Source organism: Equus asinus, chromosome 14 (assembly GCF_041296235.1).
Source record: "Equus asinus isolate D_3611 breed Donkey chromosome 14, EquAss-T2T_v2, whole genome shotgun sequence".
NCBI classification, from domain to species: domain Eukaryota; kingdom Metazoa; phylum Chordata; class Mammalia; order Perissodactyla; family Equidae; genus Equus; species Equus asinus.
Window position 1 is genome coordinate 4712980 of NC_091803.1, and position 16277 is coordinate 4729256.

The 16277-nt window shown below is 45.5% G+C and overlaps 1 protein-coding gene across 6 annotated transcripts in view; it reads left to right on the forward strand.

Annotated features, from left to right (window-relative positions):
• ZNF12 (zinc finger protein 12) overlaps positions 1-16277 on the forward strand; it is a 31445-nt gene that overhangs the window by 2631 nt on the left and 12537 nt on the right. Inside the window, exons 3-6 of one of the 6 annotated variants that reach the window (XM_070484160.1) lie at positions 5194-5320; positions 5587-5682; positions 9247-9366; positions 14105-14212. In XM_070484160.1, the coding sequence (XP_070340261.1) occupies positions 5194-5320; positions 5587-5682; positions 9247-9366; positions 14105-14127 (366 nt within the window). In that variant the 3' untranslated portion in view covers positions 14128-14212. Of the gene's footprint in view, positions 1-5193; positions 5321-5586; positions 5683-9246; positions 13443-14104; positions 14243-16277 lie in introns of those variants that run through there. The other 5 variants (XM_070484159.1, XM_014856033.3, XM_070484162.1 and 2 more) reach the window with 5 other exon arrangements.

The window sequence follows — 16277 nt, forward strand, 5'->3', positions numbered from 1 at the left end:
TGTTACCCCTTTCGATTGCTCAGGTTTGCTGATATTTTCTACGTGGTCTTTATCCCTTGCTTGCCTCCCTGCTGCCCTTCAAGTCGTGTATTTCTTCACCGTGGCCTGTGATAGAAACTTCGCTCTGTACTGCTGCTTTCCCCCACTGGCTCACGTGTGGTTCCGCATTGAGTGTTTCTTCTCAAATGTTCATCACGTGACTTGCCTCTGTGTGGAAGGCACTTTAGAGGCTCCCTGAGTGACTAGACAAACGAGGCTGCTGCTCCCCTGAGATGGGGAGATTGTGGGAAAAGCAGATGTGAGAAAAGGCCAGAGTGACGTTCCAGACATTCTAAATTTGAGCTGTCACTGTGACGTGCACGTGGTGACGTCAGGAAGGCAGGTGGGTGACAGGTCCAGGAGACGAGCCTAGGCCGGGAGTGGAGCAGGTTGTGCGTTGACTGCTGGGTCCATGAGCCACAGGGGGAGTGAGCCCGGGGCTCTCCCACTGAAGAGTCTGGGAGAAGGAGGAACTGAGCAGGGGCTGCCGGGAAGAGGGGGAACCAGGAGAGTGAAGGTGGAGAAGCCAAGGGAGTGACAAGCTATGTCAAGTGCTGTCAATACTCAAGTTCCATGAAGACTGAGAATTAGCTGGTGAACTTAGCACTTGGGGGGGGTGTCGCGTGATGATGCCTGGTTTGGGTGGGTTTGTGGGGTAAAATCCTGATGGCAGAGCTTAGGGGAGAGGTGTGGAAAAACTGGGTTTGGCCTGTTGCTCACTTTTTTGAGAAATTTTGCTCTCCTGGGGAAAAGAGAAATTGGCCAGTAACTGGCAAAGGAGTTGAAGTGAAGAGGGGATTTCCTAGTTTGTTTTGTTTTAGTGGGAATGGGAGTAATCCAGTTAGAATGAAAATAGTTGCTTCATCCACATGGGGAGGGGAGGGTTATTGGAGAGATCCTGAGTTAGAGGGGACAGGACGGCAGGGTCACGTTGGAGGTGGGGCAGGACACGTGGTGTCCCCCGATGGCTTCTCTTCCTCAGGGAAGCAGCCCATCAGCTCGGGGAGGAGGAGATGAGGGGTTTGAGGAGAGAGCAGAGCTTTGGGGCCCAGCTCCGTCCTGCCCATCCGCACACAGCTCAGCTTGCTGGGAGGACTGGAGTTTTCCCTCTCGTGTCTGAGACATCATCTCTTTTCTTAAACCGTGGGTGTCATTTCTCCCTTGGGGAGTTGATGTCGTCCCCGGTGCTCCTCAGCTGAGAGTGATTGGAGCATCTGTTGTCCTGCCTGTGGAGGCTTTCTGCTCTGCCCCCTGAGAATTCCCGGCCGAGCATCCTACTCGCGTGGCTCTTTGCTTTTGTGACCCTTCCCGTCCCCGAGGATTTTGTCTCATCTTAGACATTGGCGTCCTGTGTCTTCAAGTTTTGGACGTGATTCTACGAGGCAGTTCTTTCCCTCCAGGAGCTTCCGTTCTCCCTGGAGGAGGTGCTTCTGGGCGAGGCTGGGGCTCCTCCTGGTCCGTCCGTGGGAGACTCGCAGTGATGCCGGAGCACCGTCTGGTTGGAGGTGTTCTGTCCGAGGCTGGGGCTCAGTCGCTCAGCGAAGGGAGAGGTGTCCGTGGATGAGGCGGTTTGTGACCGCGCTGCGATGATGAGGCTCTGGGGAGTTGCCAGGGGTGGTGAAAGCGCTCGGAGCAGCCGAGGTGGACTGGATGAGCTCCCGAAGTGCCAGGAAGGACCTTTGCTTCCCCAGCCTGTGGGCCTCCTGTCAGGAACAGGGAGAGATGTGAATGGAGGTGAACCCTGAGACTGACTGGAGAGCCCCTGGGGCTGTCCTGCTTTCGTCCTGTGGAGAGTTTGAAACCCTTCAGTTGGGAAAGTGAGTCATCTGCTAAGAAGCCGTGATACACAGAGACTGTTGGAATCATGTGTATGTCGCCTCTTCTCACTGGCCCATTTCTCTTTTCACATGAGGTGCCTGTCCACATCCACCGCCAGGCTTTCTAGCACAACGCTATTTTCTTTCATGGTGCTTTTCTTCTTAACTTACAGAGTAGTCTTAAATGTTTGTATGTTTTTCCCGTTTGGGTCATGTTTGTAAACATTTTCTTCCAAGTTTATTGGTGTTTTTAGCTTAGTTTCCAGCATCGCCATATAATTCTTCAATATTTTCATTTGGAGAGATTGAATACTGTGCGTGTTTTCAGTTCCTCAAGGTGAGTGTGCCTGTGTGGGTGAGCTTCCTAGGTCGAGAGCACGCTCTTGGGTCCCTTCTGGAGTGCGGCTCCTCGCAGGGATGGGCGGTGGGGTGAGGTAGGAGGAAGCTGTGGTCTTGTGCTTCTCTCTCATTTCTCTGGGTTCTTGGTTTTCCCCTTTCTGGCCCTGCAGAACTGTGTCAGTTGCTCTTCTGGGACAGGCCACGTGGGTGGTGCTCTGCCTTCCTGACTCTGGGGATGTGCATGTTGGAACATGTCTTTCTCTCTCCCTCATGTGCAGGAGGCCTCTGTTGGCTGGGGAGGGCATCTTGGGCCGAGGTCTTTTGGCCCCAGTTGGCTCTCACTGTCTTTGGCTGTCGTTTGGGTCCCAGTGGTCTGACACATGGAGGCAGCCGTGACACACAGCCTGTTTATTAAAGTCCTTGGGTCTTTGTCATTTACAGTCCTCTGAGGAATCCTCTTTCTCTCAGCTTTTACTAATGGGATTCCAGTCCTTAACCTTCCTAGCCATCAGGACAGGAGTCTCAGTAATGGGGCAGGCCTTCTGCTTCCCCCATTGTAAGCCCAGCTGTGTGACGGCAGTGGATCGAGACGTTCACAGACGGATTCTCACTCTCACATCCGATGTTCTGGCTCATGTGAAAAGATGTCCCCCACTCTGAGTTCTGCAATTACAGAGCTGTTTCTGGAATATTCTCCGTACCGAGCGGTCGTTTAAGACATACACGTCATGGATTGCTCCCTTGTCTTTTGAAACTGACCTAAAATCTCTAAATATATGTGGTTCTGATTGGTTGTCTTAATTTGTTATCCAGGTTTTCTGAAACTCCTTAAAGTTTAAAATGCTTGTGAAGCTGCTTGTTTTAAGCTAGAGGAAGAACAGTGCGCATTTCTTCTCGCTCTGCATGAAACTGAGCTTGGGCTACTTGAGCCCATCACCAAAGAAAGGATCACTTTGGAACTGATAATGCTGTTTCCAGGCAGCAACGGGGCTTGGATCTTAGATATATGTGTTACAAATAACAAAAACTAAAATTTTTTCCTATTGTGCTGTTTTTTCCTCATAAGGCAAAATTACAAGCAATTAAAACAATCCCTACAAATTGCACATTTTGTGAAATTACAAATGCAGAGCCAGAAGTCGGAATAAGATGTGCGTTATACTATGTATGCGTTAAAATTAGAGTACTTGATGCTCTGTTCCTCACTCTCTTGCGTTTGGTCATGACTTCATCAGGGCGGCCACAGTCGTGGGTGGTGGGGCCCTGAATGAAGTGCGGGCAGAGCTTCTAGAAGACTCTCTGTTGCTCTCTGAGGCGATGTCCTCGCAGGCTGGGCCTCGGGCAGTTTACCCTGGGCAGGAACCACTGCTCCGCCACAGTGTGTCCCGTCAGCAGTTGCGCAGTCTCCGACCTGAGCACCCTCAGCATTCCCAGGCCAGCAGAGCCTGGTCCCTGGACACCCCTGCACCCAGAGCCTGGGAGAAAAACAGGGTCGGGTGACCAGGCGCCTTAGAGCATCTCGCCAACAGCACCCGTCCTGCACACTTCCATCGTTCCACACAACAAAATCTTAGATTTTGTCAGCCAATGTGAGGAGTTTGTCCTCATCTCAAGTGGCCCCTGAGCATGACGTGGGCTGTTCCCTCTCCACCACCACACACCACTCCTGCCTCCATGTTTTGTTGAAATCCTCTGACCCTTTTTGTTTTTAACATAGTGTTACTGTGTTATAAACCCTTTGTGGCAATCGCATAAACTTAACAGCCGCATTCCGTCAGTTATTTAAACTTGCTTCCATGTTTTCTGGTTAACTTCTGTCCTGATTTGGAAAGAGTGATAAGATACACGATAGACAGGTAACAGTAACCGTAGGTATCAGTGAGGGGTACGTCTTGTGCCCACAGAACCCTGGTAAGTGCTTTCTGTGCATCAGCCCATTTAATACTGGCATTATGGGGTAGGTGCCGTTATTATCTTTATTTTAGAGGTAATGATACTGAGTGGAACAGTTAGAATGACTGGCGTGAGTATTTGTGAGTCGGACAATTCCCCCGAAAGACCTGCATTTAAAGGTGTGGTTTTGGCCGGATCCAGGTGTGTTGTAAGCCATCCGCCCCTCTTCAGGAATGTGCTCCTTCTCTCCTGGAATGTGTGAATGGGCAGAAAGGGAGTTCACAGGGCCCCAGCTGGGAATTCGGGATGACCGAGCCAAGCTGTGACTGACAGTTCTTGTGGTGGGCCACAGGCAGACCTGCTGTAGGCTCACCTTGCAGTAAAATACGACCCTGGGAGGTGTGTTGGTTATTAGCTTGCTTGTCGCTTTGGTGATTGTGGCTAATACTGCAGATCGGCTCCTTCTGGAAGCTGTGGGGGGAACACATTTGGACAGGAACAGCAGCTGAGTTTCAGCCATGCTGAGTTTGAGATCTAGGCCATAATGTGTCTGGGGTCTAGGAGAGAAGTCTGGGCTGGTGATATAAATTCAGGGAATGTTGACATATAGATGGCAATTAAAGCCATAAGGCCAAATGGGATCACCATCAAAGCCATGAGTGCAGGCAGCAGAGAGTGAAGGACAAAAACTGAGCCCCGGGGCCATCCAGCTTCAGGATGACCTGGAGGCGAGGAGGAGCCAGCCAGAGAGGTAAGAGGAGAACCCATACTGCTAATGTTCTGGAAGAAAAGTGAAGGCGCAAAGTGCATCCTGGGTTTGCATGAGTGCCCCTCAGGCCTCTCAGGGATGGGGGCTACGTCTGCTGCTCTTACTGTCCCCAACAGCCGAGATTGTCCCTGGCTTGCAGCGCGAGCCCAGTGGTTTCTTCTTTGATGTACACTGAATGAACGCACGCCCTGTATTCCTGATACGTTTGTTTTCCTTCCACAATCTGTACCATAAAAAAGGTAGACAGCGTTCGTAACTTTACCAGCGAGCTCGATAAGCTCTTGTCCCCGTGTGCCTTCTCCACGTCACCCAATTCCGATCGCGGTGCCATTACAGGGGCCAGTGTCATTCAAGGATGTGGCCGTGGACTTCACGCAGGAGGAGTGGCAGCAGCTGGACCCTGAGCAGAAGACGACCTACAGGGATGTGATGCTGGAGAACTACAGCCATCTCGTGTCCTTGGGTGAGGAGAGCTCGCTTTCTGAGCCGCGACGATATATGGGATTTCTTGCAAGTTGACTGACTTTGATTTTGATGGGATAAATGTGAGTAGTCGGTTTTGGGCGCCAGGCAGGGCGTTTTGGTCTTTACCCCCCATGAAAGGTTCTAATTTTGATACAGCTCAGACGGGCACTTCTGTTACGTAGCTCATATGGCAGCACTTTCCTCATACGACAGAGCCGGAAGCCCAGCAGCCGGGTTCAAGTTCTCTTTCATTTCTGTTAACAGGGTGTCACATTATCAAACCGGAAGTTATCATCAAGCTGGAGCAAGGAGAAGAGCCATGGATAGTGGAAGGAGAATTCCTACTTCAGAGTTGCCCAGGTGTGTTAGCGGAGGCAGGGAGGGGGTCGGTAACTCAGAAGGGTTTTCCCGGGAATTTTTTAATGGTCCCAAACCTTTACGAGTGACTGAAGATAGTTGCTTGTCTGCCTTAGCCTCCTGAATCCAACCCCAAAGACTTCTGCCTTCCCCACAAAAACTTACGTTTGTATTGCTTTTCCATGCCTGCCTCTACCCATAACCCAAATCCAGTCACTGCCTCTTCAGCCTTGGGTCTTGTTCTGACGGCATTTTCAGGAACCTGTCATCATAGACACTTTTTGTTTTCAGGCACTCATCATCAGTCTGTTAGTAAAAATAACTTATGTGACTCTTATGTTCTTCCTACCTTCCTTTTCTCTGCTTCTTCGCTGTGAAATGCCTCAGACTTGTTTCTCTCCCCAGTTTCACTTTCATGTCTCTTTCTTTGAGGTCAGATTCCAAAGCCCCGACCTCCCCCTAAGCCAGGTGGTTCCATTCACCTGTGTTGTCGTGGGCACATGTGCTGTCATTGTCCCTGAGGTCCAGCCCTTCTTCAGTTTGGTGACAACAGTCCTGGGTCTCTTTCTCCCAAAGTGCTCGTTTGCCTCTTGGCTCTCTTATTTACTGCCCCTGTTCCCAGCTCCTTGAATAGTGTCCCATACAGCAGGCTCAGTAAGCATGATGTACAGAGAGAATTGTGGTCCGTTTGTCCTCCCATCCTCCAGAAATGTCTCTAAAGGATCTGCTTCCACCTTCGGTGGTTTCTTTGTTTCCAGAGTTCTTTAGAGGGCTCCTCCTGTCTCAGGTGTGTAGGGGTTTTGTCTGTCTGTTTGGTGCCACACTGTCCACTCTGTCCTCTGGTCCGGTGCTTCCCATGATAGCACTGCAGTGCGTCTTCAGGCTAATGGATTTGGAGGATGTGTTCGCCTCAAGTTCCCAGTCGATCCTATCACTGGTCTCACAGGAGAGGCCCAAAATGAGTCCCTGTTGCTTCCTAAAGGACATTTAAATTCCTTGTTCTTTAAGAATCACCACAATATTGGCCCTCTTTTGCCTGGAAAAATTAATTTTCTATTGTTTCTCAAGACTCTTGGTAAACTCCATTTGGTCCACACTCCTAAATGTCTTCTGATCATGTGATTATCATCCCTATAGCTTTGCGTTTTGGTAGGGACATGCTTTATCCACCCAGGTAACACGTTATTTCAGACTGAGCTCGAATTTTCAACCCCTGCTTGAAGTTTTCCTTCTGACTCTCATCACCACTCCAGTCTCTTCCTTCTCTCAACTTCGACTCCACCTCATGGTAGAACCTTAAAAAAAGTGAGATCTGATCAAGTAATCTGTAATTTGATGGTATATACTTTTTGGTTGAGCTTCTTTCTTACCCTGGATTATAATCCTGTAAAGAAAGGGGCATGCTCTCTTCCCTCACCGTAGTACGTAACATACTGTATCTAGTTATTTCTTTGATTATCTAAGGAGCTAGAGGTGAAAGAACCCTCTTGTCCATCCATTCAGAAATAATCTGTAGACAGTTGTTTCTAAACAAGCATGCCTAAGTGACATCCCTTTATGTTCTCCAGGTACTCGAAAGATACCTGTATGATTCAGATTAAGAACAACTTCTCTGGTTTCTACTCAGCGGTTCAAAGGAAATAGGAAGTAGTCATACTTCCTAAGAGATGGGTTTTGGCTGAGAAAAGAGAACAGAGTGGCATGGAGTGGTGTAAACCTCCGCATTTCACATCCATGTTAGCATTCCAATGCAAGGCTGAATCACTTTGTGCTAAAATGATTGTACGGAGAGTAATTCTTTTCAACTTTAAGGGGAAATGGAGCTAATTGAAATGAGAGGATTTGAAGAGTATTGTTTTTTTAAATGGAAACTCCCTGAAAGAGAGGTTTTGAGTCAATCAAGGCTGGGAGTCAAGCAAACTGGGAGAAAAGAGGAGTAGAGACCTGTGGTTGAGCCGGGGCGTTGTTGGTACCACGGCAGTCTCAGCTGGGCTGGGAGGCCTTAGGTTGTCATCTGTCTCTCCCAGCTTGATGTGAGGTGAAGAGAAGTGCTGACCCACGTCCTCCACGACTAATGCTGCTTGGCTGTGTCATATGACCCTCCTCGTCCAGCAAGTAGCTCGGTTTTCCTGGAGCCGAAGTTAGTAGACTGGCATAGTCTTAGTTTGGAATGATTGTGAATCTAGGTGGTGGAGAGTTTTCTTTGTCAGATTTTTCCCCCATTTTATCTACTGATATTTTGGCAGTGGACTGAGGGAACTTGCAGGTTTTGGTGGACAAGGTTGATATGGTTTCATTGGATGGAGATGCTGGCAAGTAAAATAGTCAGGTTCATCCAAAAATTTGTAAGATAAGTAAAAATAAAGGTTACTGTTTTAGGAGCAGATCGAGGAGTCTGATTTTTAACGTTTGTGCACTAAATGAAACGTAGGAGTGGGGAAGTGCTGTTCACATTCCGAATTCAGTGACAGTGGTATGTCAGAGACAAGGCTGGTTTAAGGGAATTGTCAGGAGATTGAAAATGGGATAAATAATTGCTAAACTTCTCGAGCGTGGATGAACAGCTCTTTATAGTAATTGCGAGATTGCACGACAATGCTGTAAAGTAGGCACCACTGTCTGCATTTCACTGGTGGACGATGCTGGGTCACAGGGCAGTTACATACCTTGCCCTGGGTCACCCAGCCAGAGCTCATGCCGTGTTGTCCAAGCAGGAGCAGATAGTTTCATCGTCAGAATGACTCGAGTCTAAATCACGTCATTAGAATATTTAGGAAATCTGAAACTCTTACAAGGATGGCGTGCTCTGTGGTCTATTTTGTACTTCCTATTAGACACACATGTTTCTGGGACTCTCCTTCCACGTAAAACAGAATTACAGAGAGTCGGAGCCCTGGCTGCAGCACTGTTGCTCTCAACATGAGGAGACTGAGGCGTAAGTTTATGTGGCACCACTGTTCGCAATCTGCAAAAAAGGCAAAGTGGTTTGGAAGGATATAGACTAGTCAAAATGCTGCCACAGAAATCTCAGTGTAAGGTGATAGCGCCTTAGGTTATAATCTGTCTCCCAACTCAATATGAAATGAGATGGTATAAAGTGCTGACCCGCCGCCTCCAACAGAAGCCCCTTGGATGTGTCCTGTGACCCTCCTTGTTGCCCTGTCGGTTCACCCCATTTGCTGTGAGTCCTTCCACATCCACCTTGTCAGTCAGTCCTCTGGCATCCCTTGTCCTCCAACCATCGCTCCGTGTTTATATTTTACCTCTAGACCCAGTTTTGAGCAAAATCTTACAAAGTAGCAAAGATCAGAGGTGCTTGTGTTTTTGTCAGTTTACTTCCCCCTTTCCTGACCGCTGGAAAGAGAGAGAGAGAGTGTGTGTGGGTGTGTGTGTATGTGTGTGTGTTTATTCCAAACCAACAGAGTAAAGTAAAAAGTACACCTGGAATTATTTTCATCTGCCCACGAAGCTAACATCTATGCCACAATGAAATGCTCGTGTACAAGTCACATTCCGTATTTTATGTAGGAAGTTGTGCAAAATTTGGTTAATTCTGCCTCTTTTTAGAGGAAGTCTGGAAAGTCGATGACCTGCTAGAGAGAGTCCGGGAAAGTGAAGACAAACATTCAAGACAAACTGAATTCATCAACACCAAAACTCTGAGTGAAGAGAGAGGTCATGTTCCTGGTAAGACTTTTAATGTGGAAACAAACCCTGTTCCTTCAAGAAAAATGTCCTATAAATGTGACTCCTGTGGAAAGAGTTTAAAGTCTGTTTCTGAGTTTATTCGTAGTGATGGAAGCTATGCAAGAATGAAACCTGATGAATGTGGTGCATGTGGGAAGTCACTTCTCCACGTTAAGCTTGAGCAGACTCATCCCGGAGATAAATCTTATGAGTTTAATCAAAATGGGGAAGCTTACACTCTAAACGAAGAAAGTATTTATCAGAACATTCATATTTTGGAGAAACCCTTTGAATATATTGAATGCCAGAAAGCCTTTCCAAAGGATACAGTTTTTGTTAATCAAATGGAGGAGAAGCCCTATAAGTGGAATGAATCCGAAATAGCCTTTCTCCAAATGTCCAACCTAAGTGTGCACCAGAGATCTCCTGTGGAGCTGAAGCCCTATGAATGCAGTGCATGTGGGAAATCCTTCTGTAAAAAGTCAAAATTTATCATACACCAGAGGACTCACACAGGAGAGAAACCTTATGAATGTACTCAGTGTGGGAAATCCTTCTGCCAGAAGGGAACCCTCACTGTACATCAGAGAACACACACAGGGGAGAAGCCCTACGAATGTAACGAATGTGGGAAAACCTTCTACCAGAAGTTACACCTCATTCAGCATCAGAGAACTCACTCAGGAGAGAAGCCCTATGAATGTAGTTATTGTGGAAAATCCTTTTGCCAGAAGACACACCTCACACAACACCAGAGAACACATTCAGGGGAGAGACCTTATATTTGTCACGACTGTGGAAAGACCTTCTCCCAGAAGTCAGCACTTAACGACCATCAGAAAATTCACACAGGTGTGAAACTCTATAAGTGTAACGAGTGTGGGAAATGCTTCTGCCGCAAGTCCACTCTGACTACCCATCAGAGGACACACACAGGAGAGAAACCCTACGAATGTAATGAATGCGGGAAGTTCTTCTCTCGGTTATCGTATCTCACTGTGCATTACAGAACTCATTCAGGAGAGAAACCCTATGAATGTAATGAATGTGGGAAAACCTTCTACCTGAATTCAGCTCTCATGAGACATCAGAGAGTCCACACGGGAGAGAAGCCCTATGAATGTAATGAATGTGGAAAATTGTTCTCCCAGTTGTCATACCTCACGATACATCACAGAACTCATTCAGGAGTGAAACCCTATGAATGTAACGAATGTGGGAAAACCTTCTACCAGAATTCAGCTCTTTGCCGACATCGGAGAATTCATAAAGGAGAGAAGCCCTATGAATGTTATATATGCGGGAAATTCTTCTCTCAGATGTCATACCTCACTATACATCATAGAATTCATTCAGGAGAGAAACCCTATGAATGTAGTGAATGTGGGAAAACCTTCTGCCAGAATTCAGCCCTTAATAGACATCAGAGAACGCACACAGGAGAGAAAGCCTATGAGTGTTATGAATGTGGGAAGTTCTTCTCGCAGATGTCATATCTCACTATCCACCATCGGATTCATTCAGGAGAGAAACCCTTTGAATGTAACGAATGTGGGAAAGCCTTCTCTCGGATGTCGTACCTCACCGTACATTATAGGACCCATTCAGGAGAGAAGCCCTATGAATGTAATGAATGTGGGAAAAAATTCTACCACAAATCAGCCTTCAACAGCCATCAGAGAATTCATAGGAGAGGGAATATGAATGTAATCGATGTGGGAAGGCTTCTCTGAAGTCAAGCCTCGTTTTATGTCTGTTTGCATTTTATGAGAGGGAACCCTTTCAATATAATGAATAAGAAACTCCTACCAGTGTAAGTCAGAGGGTTCACACAGGTGAATGTGGACAAGGCTTTGTGCATTAGTCAGACTTGTAATCTGAAAGTTCACAGGGTAGAAGTCACAATGGCAACAAGACCACATGACTCGATGGATACCAGACTGTGCAGGAGTGAACATTTATCAATATTTCGACCATGTATGTGGATTCAAACTGTTCCACATATCAGGGAATTCATACCAAGGGGAACTCTCTCAATTCAAGGGATGTGGAAAACGTACTCCTTTGGAAGTTATTAATACTAAATTTTATGTTTCTGATATAACATCAGGCTTTTTGTAAAAAACCAAAAACCCAAAAGCAGAAGATAGCTCTTGTGAATAAACATACTCCTGTGTAAATAGAAGCTGTAAAATCATCAGATGGCTCATCAAGATAGCAACATGGTGACATTTAACTCACATCTGAGTGGTTACTGAGAATGTAGGACTCGCATTTTTGAGAGTTTTTGGGTTGGTTGGTTAGTTTGCTTTTTAGGATGCTACATTACAGGAATTGTATGTTCAGTGTGAATCATGTTTGAAAGGGCATCGTATCCTTATTAGAATAATTTGTAAGATATATATTAAGATTATCCATCTTAAATAGCACCACCCTGTTAGTATCTTAATATGCATTGTCATTGAATTAATATTTGATAAGTATAAAGTATGCTTCGTGTACTTTTCCCTGGCATTTATAAATGTATTTGATCATTGTTAATGAGCTAAATAGTCCATAAAGAAGCCAATTTTTTAATGTTTTCAACTGATAGAGATCTATGCATAAAGTAGATAGAAAACTGCAGATAATTTTAAATTGTTAATGCCAGAAGTCTCCAGTAGTGAGAAACAGCTGTAGTACTAATTGCACTCTATACAGTTAAAAAAATGTACTTTAAATATTCCTATTTTTATCTAATTTTTTTCATCTACTATCTTTTATTTGGATGCCTATGTAAGAGTAAGTGTGCAGAGCACACGTACTGTGTAACTTAGGACTTATCTGTATTTTTATCTGATATGATAGTGTTTTTAAACATTGTGCTCTACTCCTTCCCGTTCCTGAATAAATTAAGGACACATTCATAAGGGTTCGTGGCAGACACTGTTGAGTGACCACCTCAGTCACTCGCTCCTTACTGTTTGCTGGCAGAGTTCGGGTATCCATTCCTTCTCACGGAACAGGGGATAGATCCTGATTAGTTTCAATCAATAATGAAAATCCCTTTCTCATTGCCAGCAGTTGGTTTAGAGTGGTCATAAGACCCAATTCTAGACAGATACACAAAGGAGATATCAGACAGGTTATTTCTGGAAAAGGTTTCCTTAAAGATTCAAGGAATGATGCAGGGTGAAGTGGAATCTTCTGCTGGACGTTTCCTTGTCTGGATGTGATGCCTGCTTATGTCTTTCCACCATAAGTTATAGTTTAAGCACGGCAGAGCAAAAAGAGTACAAGAACCTGGGACCCGGATGATGTCAGTGAGGCACTGAGCCAACCAGCTGTGCAGCCGCTCCACCTCTGGACTGTTGCTCTTGTGAAAGACTAAATTTATTTTAAGCCAGTTGACTTAAGTTGTTCTGTTAGTGATAACTGAAGGTACCAAGTTACACTTTTGTAGGAGTTATGCAGTTGAGAAGTGGACTAGGTAAATCGTTTATTTTGAGGTGTTGACATAGAGATTTATCTTTTCTGTATATTTTGGTGTAAATAGTTTGAGCATTAGAAATCGACTCGAAACAATTAGATGTGTATGTTTCCTTGAATTGTTCCATCATTGACCTAAGAACCTCTGGAACCTGATACAATGTCAGGTATACCTTCCTTTTCATAATGTATGACATCCATTTTGTTTAGGTTAATTTATGTCATTCACGGATCGTTCCTACAGTTGACAACAGATGGTGTGAGGTACAGACCTGCTTTTGTTTGCTTTCCAGAGATTAGCCTGAGAGCCTGTATTATTTGAATAATTTGCCCCTTTCCACTGAGGTGAAATGCCATATTTTTCATGTATTTCAATTACTCATGGCACCTGTTTTTGTTGCTCAGCACTTTCCCTCCATATTCTTCTGGATGATTGTGAGTATGCCGCATAACAGGAATTCAAAGTCTGGTAGAGTGTATAGCTTTTCATAGGAACTATATATTCTTAGTATATTTGTTGAAATGATCCCTACAAAGGTTTCCCACACTAGTGTGACATTGTAGCTTAAATACACAGTATGCATTGTAAGTAAAACGTTTGAAAAGTTGACGTGGTTTACCACATTCTTTTCGTCTTACGGCGGCGTGCCTGCACATAACACGGCCTGGGACGTGTGAGTGGCCCTGAACTCCCTGTTCAATAATGCAGTCGTGTAATTTGTTTATAGTTTCAATGATGTCAAATGTTTTCATATTATTACATCTCTGAAATTAGGATCAATAGCATGTTCTAATTTAATTGGCATTTTCTTTTTCCTTAGGGGTACTTAAAATAATGGTTTGTCTTAGATTTGACGGAATGCAATATTTGGAAAGTTTTTGACTATTCCCAGCAGGTGTGTGAGACGCACAAGGCCTGAGTTCATGAAAGATGGCTCTGTAGGGGACACGTCCAGTTTACCGATCCTGCAGCAAGGACTGAAAAAGGAATTGGGGCAGAGCATGCTTTTTATACACAATGGCTCATAATTTGGAGTGTTAGCAGATTAGGAACACAGATTTTCAAGGGCTGGGCAGGAGGTCAACCCTTCTTGGTGGTGGAGGTGAGATCCCCCCAGTTTTTTTAATCATCCTAGGGTTAGTGAGGTGGTGGTTCATTTGTTGCTTCCAGGGCCTCTCATATAGGTCAAAATGAAGATGTGGTGTTAACACCTGGACCATAGTCTACCTGAGGCCACAGAGTCGCCCTCTCCTCTTTATTCCCTCTCAGTACCCTGCATGGCTGTCCAGTGAAGCTCCCCAAAGAACGTTGTATGAGAAGCCACGTGACTGCAGCCCAAAGAATTGCCAGCTTTATCGAATGCCTCCAATTAAACAAAACAAGGAAATGCATTCTAAAAACTATGTTGCTTTTTTCCTCTCATCACAGAGATAACTACATCGTAAATTGCTTTTCCCTTCCTTGAGTTTGAAGTCTCTGCTTCCTGCCAAGTCAGTGAGCCGGCATGAGCTGCTGACTTGTTTCCATAGCCCAACTCTGGAGATGCCATAGAAGTAAGAGCCACTCACGGCTCCAGGGAGCTGAAGTGAAGGGGAACCCACGGGGAAGACGGAGAGGTGGCGCTTTTGTGGGGGAGGTCTTAGCACCCAGAGGCAGTGGACAGGCCGGTGCTGAAGAAAATTCAGATTGTAACTCTTTTCTACGCTGTACTTTACTCTCCACCACAGTGGCCCCAGCATGTTATTGCCCACCACGGTGCCTTCATGAGACAGGAATGCAGGCGCATCAGCTGGGCCCTGCAGGGGCGCTTCGGGTCCCATGCGAGCAGACCCTTGGTCCAGCTGAGATGAGGGGTGGACACAACAGACACAGGTAGTGTCAGCCTGGAGCATCCTCTCCTCACGCCAAAGCCAGGTCACTACAGGAAGTGGCGCGTTTTCCTGGTTGGAGGAGGTACTTCTGGTGATGAGGTAAAGGGCCCAGAGGGAGAGTGATGCGTCAGGAAGGGGGTTGGGGTTGGTCCCAGCTGGGGCAGGCTTGCTCTTCTGTAACACATACTTGTACATACCACCACCACCCACCCCCCCCCGCCCCCAGGGATTACACCTTCTCCCTGCTGCGCATGTCAGCCAAGATTTGTGGATACCTGTGAAAATTAATTCTGGGAAAAGCAGTCAGACAGATGAGTTTACTAAGAGCACACCGTACCATCTACACAACTGGCAAGCTTAAAGGGATGTGGAAACCCAGATGTCAAAATTTTCTTAATAGACATCCTTGCTGAAAAGTATATGGGTGATAGGAAGCAGGAACAGAGAGGTACCCAAAAAAATGGGGGAGGGGGACTGGGCATGAATAATTGTCATGAAGCAAATAATTCAGTAGGTGACATTAATAACAGAATTGGTACAGCCAAAAAACAAATTAGCGGACTGTGTGTTAATGGCAAATAATTCTCTCCGAACTCCAGAAAGAATCAAGAAATGCAATGTGAAAAATAAATAATTCAGATGGAAAAGAGAAGCTAATAGCCATATACTGAGATTCCCAAAGAAAAAGAGACTAGATGGGAAGAAAATATATAAATTAAAAGTTTTAACTTAGAAAGAATGAAATTGAAAGGAGTGTCTGTGATGTCAAACGGAAAGATAGAGAAAATCTCATCAGTCTATAAAGAAAAATTTGTTTAACCTTAAGCAAGACCAAGAACTATTGAGTACATGAGGATATCTATAAAGTAGTAAGAAAAGGGCAGTACGTTAAAAGAAAGGATGTGACAGTTGGCATCTGAAATCATTAGTAATGAGAAAATGCAAGTTAGAACAACAAAATACCCCTTTACACTCATCAGAATGGCAAAAGTCACAGCGATGTTGGAGCCAGCCCCGTGGCCCAGTGGTTAAGTTCGGTGCATTCCACTTCAGTGGCCCAAGTTCACAGATTTGGATCCCAGGTGTGGACCTACACAGCTGGCAGCCATGCCATGGTGGCAACCCACATATAAAGTAGAGGAAGACTGGCACAGATGTTAGCTCAAGACTAATCTTCCTCAAGCAAAAAGAGAGGAAGATTGGGAACAGATGTTAGCTCAGGGTGAATCTTCCTCAGGAAAAAAAAAAGTCACAGTGATGTATAATAAATATTGATAAGGACGTGAATGGTAATGTGGATACTGTAGAAGTGTGAAATGATAGAGCCATTCTGGGAAACTGACCTGGAAATACCTTTGGAAATGAATCATGTGTATGTGGTACCCTCATCTGCTTATATATCCCAGAGAGATTCTATACACGGGACGTGTACATGGAATTGCATCACAGCTTCTGAGATTTCCCAGGTGAATGTCACTAGAAGAGGTAAGTAAACGTGGATCAAGCAATGAATTGCTGTCCAGCAGTTAGAAGTACATGCTATGTCTGCATGTGGCACATTTGATAAAATC